At 36.2% G+C, this 9,387-nt stretch overlaps 1 protein-coding gene across 1 annotated transcript in view; it reads left to right on the forward strand.

Annotated features, from left to right (window-relative positions):
- MRPS5 (mitochondrial ribosomal protein S5) overlaps positions 1-9,034 on the forward strand; it is a 42,748-nt gene extending 33,714 nt beyond the window's left edge. Inside the window, exons 8-11 of the mRNA XM_014060801.2 lie at positions 235-292; positions 4,588-4,650; positions 5,840-5,976; positions 7,270-9,034. Of these exons, the coding sequence (XP_013916276.1) occupies positions 235-292; positions 4,588-4,650; positions 5,840-5,976; positions 7,270-7,494 (483 nt within the window). The 3' untranslated portion in view covers positions 7,495-9,034. The remainder of the gene's footprint in view (positions 1-234; positions 293-4,587; positions 4,651-5,839; positions 5,977-7,269) is intronic.
- The last annotated feature ends 353 nt before the right edge of the window (positions 9,035-9,387 follow it).

Here is a 9,387-nt window from a genome sequence, read left to right on the forward strand (position 1 = left end):
AAGTATAGCACAGAAGAGAGTAGATATTAATAACAATAATAATATTAACATCAGTAGACCTCCAGCTATTATTTTGATTCTTTTAATTGAAATAAGTACTAGATTGTAGTTTATAATTGACCCAGAAGTAAGTTTAATATTTTCTCTTTTATCAGACCTGTGACTTAACTTTAGAATTGAGTTGGTACATTTTCTTAATCATTCTAGTTTTTTAAACTAATGTTGTTTCCCCAGGCAAAGAACAAAGCTATTCGCCATTTACAGTATGTTGAAAGATATGAAGATCATACAAGTAAGTTTTAGAAATACATTTTGAAATTTTAAAAGTCAGCTAGTTGCAGTATTTTCCCCCAGATATTATAAAACTGATTATTTCTTTCATCTCTTTATCTGAAAATCCAAGTTTCATGAACTTGCAAAAGTATGCCCTATCTGAAACTTTTCTTTTGGCCACATGAACGAATAGCTGTTTTACTTCATCTCAATACAATACAGTACAGTAGCAGAGGTTTGGAGAAGGGAGTATGAGCTCCATTGAGAAATATCTATCTGGTTCAGTTCCAAGCTGGGAGAAAGACACTGGAAGCATGGAAGCTGGCTGGAAAGATGATTTAATGGTGAACACAACACAATACAATACAATAGCAGGGTTGGAAGGGACCTTGGAGGTCTTCTAGTCCAACCCCTGCGTAGGCAGGAAATCTTATACCATTTCAGACAAATGGCTATCCAACATTTTCTTAAAGATTTCCAGTGTTGGGGCATTCACAACTTCTGGAGGCAAGCTGTTCCACTGATTAATTGTTGTAATTGTCAGGAAATTTTCCCTCAGTTCTAAGTTGCTTCTCTCCTTGATTAGTTTCCACCCATTGCTTCTTGTTCTACCCTCAGGTGCCTTGGAGAATAGTTTGACTCCCTCTTCTTTCTGGCAACCCTTGAACTATCGGAACACTCCTATCATGTCTCCCCTAGTCCTTCTTTTCGTTAAACTAGACATACCCAGTTCCTGCAACCGTTCTTCATATGTTTTAGTCTCCAGTCCCCTTATCATCTTCGTTGCTCTTCTCTGCACTCTTTCCAGAGTCTCCACATCTTTTCTACATCGTGGCGACCAAAAGTGAATGCAGTATTCCAAGTGTGGCCTTACTAAGGCATTATAGTGGTATTAACACTTCATATGATCTTTATTCTATCCCTTTGTTTATGCAGCCTAGAACTGTGTTGGCTTTGTTGGCAACTACTGCACACTGCTGGCTCTTATTTAAATGGTTGTCCACTCGGACTCCAAGATCCCTCTCACAGTTACTACTATTGAGGAAGGTACCACCTATACCTGGGATGGCGAACCGGTGGCACACGTGCCACAGGTGGCACGCGGAGCCATTTGTCAGGCACACAAGGCTGATTTCAGCCTTTTTAAAAGCCATTTTCACCCTCCCCAGGCTTCAGAGGCTTTATAGGAACCTAGGGAGGACCTTCAAGAGTTTCTCTAAAGCCTCCAGAGTGCAAAAACCCAGCCCAATGGGCAAACTGGAAGTTTGGGGACGAACTTGTTTGCTCGTAGTGCCAGTTTAAGCCCTACGGAGCCTTCAGAGGCCTTCCAGAAGCTTCCCTGAAAGCTCCGGAGGACAAAAAATGACCCAACAACCAAACCAGGAGTCACTTCCGGTTTGCTTGTAGGGCTGTTTTTAGTCCTCCAGAGCCTTCAGGGAAGGCTCCTGAAGACTCCGAGGACTAAAAACAGCCCCAGAAGCAAACCGGAAGTGACTTCCGGTTTGCTTGTAGGGTCGTTTATCTCCGGAAGGCTCCATAGGGCTTAAACGGGCCCTACAAGCAAACCGGAAGTCTGTTCACGAACTTCCAGTTTGCCCATAGAACCGGTTTTTTGCACTCCGGAGGCTTCAGGGAAGCTCCTGAAGCTCCCGGAGGGCCTCTGGGGGACTGGGAAGGCTGTTTTCGCCCTCCCCAGGCTCCTATAAAGCCTCTAGAGCCTGGGGAGGGGGGAAAAGCATGCAAAAACTGGGGGGGGGTGCCTATCATGTGCGCATGTGTGCTGGGGGGGGTTCGTTGCCCCCGCTAATGGCACACGAGCCAAAAAAGGTTCACCATTGCTGATCTATACTGTACCTATGCATTTCATTGTAAATGTAGAACCTTACTCTTTTCACCATTGAATTTCATTTTATTATATAGCGCCCAATGTTCAAGTTTGTCAAGTTCCTTCTGTATCTTAAGCCTATCTTCTGGAGTGTTGGCTATTCCTGCCAGCTTGGTGTCATCTGCAAATTTGATGACTTCCCCATTTATTCCCTCATCCAAATCATTGATGAAGATGATGAAAAGTACTGGGCCCAAAACAGAGCCTTGAGGTACTCCACTGCATACTTCCCTCCATGAAGATGCAGTTCCATTGAGGACTACACGTTGAGCTATCAAATTATCACGTTATCAAATGCCTTACTGAAGTCCAAGTAAACTATATCGACGGCATTCCTCTGGTCCACTAATTTTGTCACTTTGTCAAAGAATGCAATAAGATTAGTCTTGCATGATCTGTTTTTGACAAACCCATGTTGGCTTTTGGCTATTACTTTGTTTACCTCTAGGTGTTTTGCTAATTCATTGCTTGATTATCTTTTCCAGAATCTTTCCTGGTATTGAGATCAGGCTGATAGGTCTGTAGTTTCCTGGATTTATTTTTTTTGAAGATGGGAACCACATCAGCACTTTTCCAATCCTCTGGCAGTTCCCCGGTGCTTCAGGATCTCTGAAAGATATAATTCAGTGGTTCTGAGATCTCGTCTGCCAGTTCCTTCAGAACCCTGGGGTGTAATCCATCCGGTCCTGGTGATTTGAACTCATCTAGGGTAGACAGGTGCTCACTTACCATTTTCTTCCCTATTTCAACTTGTGTTCCTAATCTGATTTTTGTGGTGCTGTTTTTGCTAGGGTGGACTGTTTTATCCCTTTGTGTAAAGACAGATGCAAAAAATGAGTTAAATAGTTCTGCTTTCTCCCTGTTGCTTGTCACCTTCCTGCCACTTTCTCCCAGCAATGGACCAATTGTTTCCTTAACCTTTTTCTTGTTTTTAACATATTGGAAGAAGCTTTTTTGTTATTTTTTACTTTTGTATCAAGCAAAAGCTTCATTGTGAGACTTAGCTTTCCTCACTTCATCTTTGCAGGCTCGGGCTATTTGCTGATATTCTGTCTTAGTTATGTCCCCCTCTTTCCACTTTTTAGACTTATCTTTTTTGTCTTTCAATTTGTCAGTTCTTTATGTAGCCATGCTGGTTTCTTTTGGGAGCTGTTATTTTTCTTCTTCATTGGTATTGTGCTAGACTGGGCTTTTGTAATCTCACGTTTCAAAATTTCCCAAGATTCTTGAGTTGTTTTCCCCTTGAGGATTCTCATCCATGGAATTCTTCCCAAGCTCTTTCTTAAATGTATTGAAATTAGCTCTCTTAAAGTCCAAGACTCTAGTTTGACTTTGTTCTACTACTTGTGTTTGTATAATGTTGAATTCCAATATTGCATGGTCACTTGCCCCCAGTGTTCCTGTGGCTTCAACACCTTCTATCATTTCCTCTCTGTTAGTGAGAATTAAGTCCAATATGGCTGATCTCCTTGTTCCCTTCTCTACTTTTGGGGAATAAAGTTGTCTGCTAGGTTCATTAGGAACCTTTTGGATCTTCCCCTTGGTGCAGAGTTTATTTCCCAGTTGATGTCAGGGTAGTTAAAATTCCCCATTACTATTGTGATGTGCTTCGTACATACCTTAGTTAGCAAAAAGTTCATCTACTTCCTCTGCTTGGTTGGGTAGTCTGTAGTATAGACCTATGGCAATGTCATCCCCCCCCAACCTTTAATATTGACCCAAATACATTCAAGATAGTTCTCATCATTGTTGTGCTTTATTTCTGTAGAGATGTAGTTATTTCTTATATATAGTGCAACTCCATCTCCTCTTTTATTTGGTGTATTTCTTTTAAATAAATCTCACACCAATTCATTCTTTTGCATAAATTTCTCCAAATTCATAAGAAAATGTCAGGGTGCTTGCATAGTTCCCTAGGCCCTTTCCTCTCCCATCCACAAAATTATCAACATCTGATTAATTTTAGCAGGATTATTTTGCCTTTTCTTTCAGATTATGCCTTGATTTTTTTTAATGCATGTTAACTACTGTGATTCATTTGAATTAGCCACCTCAGATAAAGCACACAAACATAAATTAATTGCACCAATTTGTGGATTGCCTCAAACCGCCTTATTATTTATGTTATCCTAGCAATAGAAAAGCAAAAGTTTTGTCTTTTTTCAAGATTCAGAACCAGAAAATCAATACTTGGTTTTCATTCTGGTGCCATATAGTTAAAGATGTAAACACTATACAAATTGCTCTTCAGACAACTTTCAAAGCAATACACACTCAACAAATGAAAATGTTTCCATTTCCACTGCTGTATTGCTTTCTGTATAGGAGTTAGATTTTCTGTGAACAAATGGTAAACATGCTTTAAATTGTGCATTGAAATCATTCAGGATTCAAAATACCTATTTAGTAATATTTTGTTTTTATTTTAGTTTATCATGATATTGCAGCCACTTTTAAGAAAACGACAATTCGGATGAAGAAGCAAAACAAAGGTGAGTAAAAAAAAGACATTTGCATATAAAATTGTGAATTTCTATTATAGGGAAAATGTATAGTATTTTTTATTCAGTCAGCTAATATTCATCCAGTTTGGACTCTACAATGACCTTCTCAATTAAGTGGCTTTAATTTTCTTTTAAACTCCTCAATAGCAGCCCGGATTTAGTCTGTTATAGTCACAAAGTAACGTAGAACACAATATTTACTTGCGGAAGAATCAATGATAAAAATATTGTCCAGTAGTCATATAGTTATCTCAGTGGAGTGTTCTCATTTAATAAATTGCACATCTGCTGTTGTCATGAGAAATAAACAGTTGTTCTCCAATCACTGAGTGATAATTGGTCCTGCAGTTGAAATAACCACAAAGAGCTGTATTTGTAGCTTTTTCATAAAATACATTTGGTCAGACTTGGAATTTTAAAAGCTTTATAAGCCTTACCTCATGAAACAAGTTTCTGTTGGAAAATATAAGAGGACTATTATTCTCAATGAAAGTGACAGTAGAATATCTACTTCAAAAATAAGTATAAATCTACGAAGAGACGTATTCTACATTCCATTTTACAACCGACATACCGCTCGGCTTCCTGTATTAGCAATATTCCATTGATTGCATTTTAGCAGACTTCTCATATAGACATTTTTAAAATAAATAACCACACTAAACAAATACATCCGTTGTTACCCATTTTGTTTGATCTTATAGTAATATTAATTGCAATAATATCAAACAAAATATTAGGAGGAGTATGAATAGTAAGATCTTAAAAATAAAAATACAACATTTACTTTTTTACGGATGATATGTGTCTGTCAAAAACTAAATTAAATAAATTTCATGAAGTAGCTAATGTAAAGGTAAACATGCTAATTAATACAGATTAATAAACAGAAAATGTTTATTTAAAAGACAAACAAGGAACAAACAAGGCATGTGAATAATATCTGAAGGAGATTAAATTAGGTTTTGCTGTTTCAAGTGAATTGCAACTGGACATTTCTGGTATTAGGAAGAAATTCATCACCTTTTGAAGCACTTAGCAAACCTGCTTCTAAGAATACATTATTGTAGATAGTCTAAAATAATATAGTCCTCAGATAAGTTGAAAAAATGTAATAATAGCTGCTGTTTATAATATTGCCATTTTTATTTGAATCATACTAAATTGTTCTTCACAGGGTATGGACTTCGTTGTCACCGCGCTATCATCACAATCTGCAAACTGATTGGGGTTAAAGACATGTATGCCAGGGTTTATGGATCGAACAATATACTGAATCTCACCACATGTCTCTTTAAGGGATTAGCTAATCAGGTAAAAAATAAGTGAGAGACTAATACATGCTTCTCAGTATGTTAAAAATATTAACTTGGACCTATATTGTAATGATATTTTATGAACTGTGCTTTGCCGTAGTGCAGTGGGAAGGTACAAGGATGGAATGTTCAAATTAATTTAAAGTGAATACCGGAAAATAATTTCTTGATCTCCTAAACATGGTTTGTGGAGTATGATAATTTTCTCCAGTTTTGATTAAAAATAAGTTGTTGTTTTTTACAATCCAAAGATGGATTGTATTTGTTCTTAAAAACTCTGCCATGGCTGACACTTGAGGCAGGTGCAGAACAAGGGCAACATTGATGCAATATAAAGGTGAATGAAATTAAATCAATTAGGGGTTTTGCCCAGGTATGACAATCAGAAGCCAAATAAAAAACTTGTTTTCCTTATTGTAGCCTAGTGTTAACAGCTTGAGTGACAGTCACTCTTGGATTTTGGGCAAGTAAGAGATTTTCTCTCACCGTCTGCTGTCTGATCCATTATTATTGAAATATGCCACTTGCGTCCTATATAGAATATATTGATTTTTACCATTCTTCTCTCTTTTTGGCTAAATTTTGTTTTGTGAGGGGAGTGCTTTCATTTCATTCATTGAAGGATTTTCAAACAAACAAATTTCAGCTTTATAATATTGCTGTATTTTATTCAGCTTCATTTGTGATTTTTAGAACTTGCTTTCTGACTGGGTTGCTTGCTTGCTTTCATTATTATCATATGTCTGTGAAATCATCTCAGTTCATCTGACTTCCAGTCATTTTTATGCCAAGAAAATCTGTAAAGGTGGAAATCAACCAGTGGATCTCATTTGGTAGTAAGAATGCCAGTACATTATTATGGCAAATAGGCAAAATAGTTTTGAAGAACTAGTATGTATAAAGAAGAACTAGGAATTAGTTTGAAGAACTAGTAAGTGACAAATATTGCTGGATTGAAAATTCAATACAAACAAACTGTTCACATGTATATTATTCTTTCAATGTCTTGACTTTTCAAATCTTGAACTTTCTCTCCTCATTTCAGGCTTTCAGCCTTTCCTTACCAAAGGCTATTGTGTCCATCTTTCCTGATATACTAAAATATTGAAATTAAAGCTGAAGCTAAGGGATACTATGTTTCATACTAAAAACAGTAAAGTTTTTAAAGAGTTAAAACTAGCAGCTAAGGATAGCTTTTACCTTCTATGAAATTATTGGTTTACTAAATTTTGAAAACGGATGAATTGGCGTTTCTGGAGATTAGAATACTCTCTTTGAATTATCCCCACAGGAAACTCATCAAAAGCTAGCAAACAAGAAGAAGCTCTATGTGGTAGAATTCCGTGAAGAATGTGGCCCACTGCCCATTGTTGTTGCAAAGCCTAATAATGGACCAGTCAGAGAAGATCCTGAATCAGAAGAAGTAGCTCTTGATGTCAAACTGGAATGGAAAGAAGTGAAGGCAGCACAGGGAATGAAGAGTAGATGGGCTGATGTCAAAAGAGCGGTTTGGTAGATTTGGGCAGTATGTAGATATAAATATTAAAGAAGAGCCAGCATAATTGTATAATAAGGCAATATTTGTTTCCACATGAAGTGAAAAATAATATTATTGCTTGCCTTGATTATTGCAGTCCTTTATAATGTAGTTCAGTTGGTGTCTATTTGAAATGCAATGATTTTGTGGTGTGCAGGCCGTAAAGGAAAAAGAATGTACAAAATCTCTTGACAGGAAAATGAATCTTTCCTCAAATAACTGAAGAAGATAACAGTATGGAAAAATAAAGTTATAATTGAATTTCATTTTGCTTCACTTATCTCTATATGTTCAAGTAGGAAACTTGGGCTTTTAATGAATGTGGTAATTTGGTGCATTTGGTTTTTATTACTACTTGGACAATACTGAACCAAAAGGAACAATTGGAAGAAGTCCCAGTAATGTTAACAAGTTTTGGATAACTCCTTGCCACATTCGTCATTATGACAGAGGAGGCAAATTGGTTGCAGAAAGCTGCAGGTCCAATTTCAGGGCTGAGAGAAATAAGATTGAAACACTAAAGAGCAGTTTTAAACAATGTAGGAAGTTCTGAGATAATAGAAGAAATCGTTTGTCATAGTATAAGAATTCAGCAATATCAACAATCTTAAAACTTATATCCACCACTTTCAAACATGTGTAAAAACATTGCATCCTTTTTTGGTGATGGAACAAAAAGTTTTCTAGGTTGATAGTAGGATAGAACTTATTGAAGTCTTGATTGAAAAGGCATTCTTTTCTGAGAAATCAGATAATGAAAATGCCATCACTGAATATCAAATAAAGGAGGGATTTAAGAGGATAAAAGGTAAGAAAGCTGCTAGGTCAATATGTTGATGATGACGTATTGTGGAGCTAGCATAGCTGTGACCTGATTTCCTCATAAATGTTGTTGTCAAAGTAGTTATGAATTCAGTGCAAAATCAAAAGAACTGGTGGCAAGGTATGCTTTATGGACAGCTCTGATTATATTTCTAATGCTTAAAAGGAAGGTTGCTCTACAGTAGTAGCTCAACATCCATAGTAGCTAAAATGGTATGATCAGATAAGATTGCCAATAAATTCCAGTTTATACATAGTATTTTCTATGTAGCTGACAGGACTTCTGGCATAAAGTGACTTTGTATATGTATAAATGTGATTAAATTTGTAATAAGTTAATGTTATATCCTGAATAAATGTCAAACATTTGTTTAGCTTTTTAGTACAATCTAGTTAGCTCCTTTTGCATAGCCATCTGGGTGATGACGCATTTTTAAAAACTGCATTGAGAAGGTATTTTCTGGTTAAGAAAAAAATATTGATGTACTGAGCAGATAAATGACTAATAATTTACAATTAGTTAACATCAAACTCATTTGCATAATTTAATTATATATATCAAAGGAAAGTCTAAGCAGTTGTTGCATCTGAAGGTGCAAGCTGGCATGTACTTCCACTTTTAATAACATAACAGTTTGGGAATTCTCTTTAGCCCAATAAAAAGTCTTGTTTTCTTCTTAGAGGACACAGTATACAGTATATGCTTGTAATGGTTTATCTGGCTTTAAAATCAACCCTTTCCTCCTTCCCCTTTCCCCATTTATTTTAGTGAAAACCAGGGTGGATAAAAATTGTTTTGTTTTTTTTAAAAATATATCAAAAAATAAGATTTTTTAAATTTAAATTGGATTTTTTTTATTTTTATCAAATTTATTTTAATAAAATGCTTTTGGAGTAAAAATCTATCTGAAAATAGTTTTCTATTTAAGATACATTAATAATTTAGTTTATTCAGAATGAAATGGAGCTTAGTTATGTAGCATGAGGCTGTATATTCTGCAATATTGGGACTGTCGATAGGTCAATAGCGGCTCAGGGGAGGAGCCGCTG

This window comes from Thamnophis sirtalis, unplaced genomic scaffold, assembly GCF_051295495.1.
Source record: "Thamnophis sirtalis isolate CommonGarterSnake01/CBP01778 unplaced genomic scaffold, rThaSir2_p1.2 scaffold_6, whole genome shotgun sequence".
NCBI classification, from domain to species: Eukaryota; Metazoa; Chordata; class Lepidosauria; order Squamata; family Natricidae; genus Thamnophis; species Thamnophis sirtalis.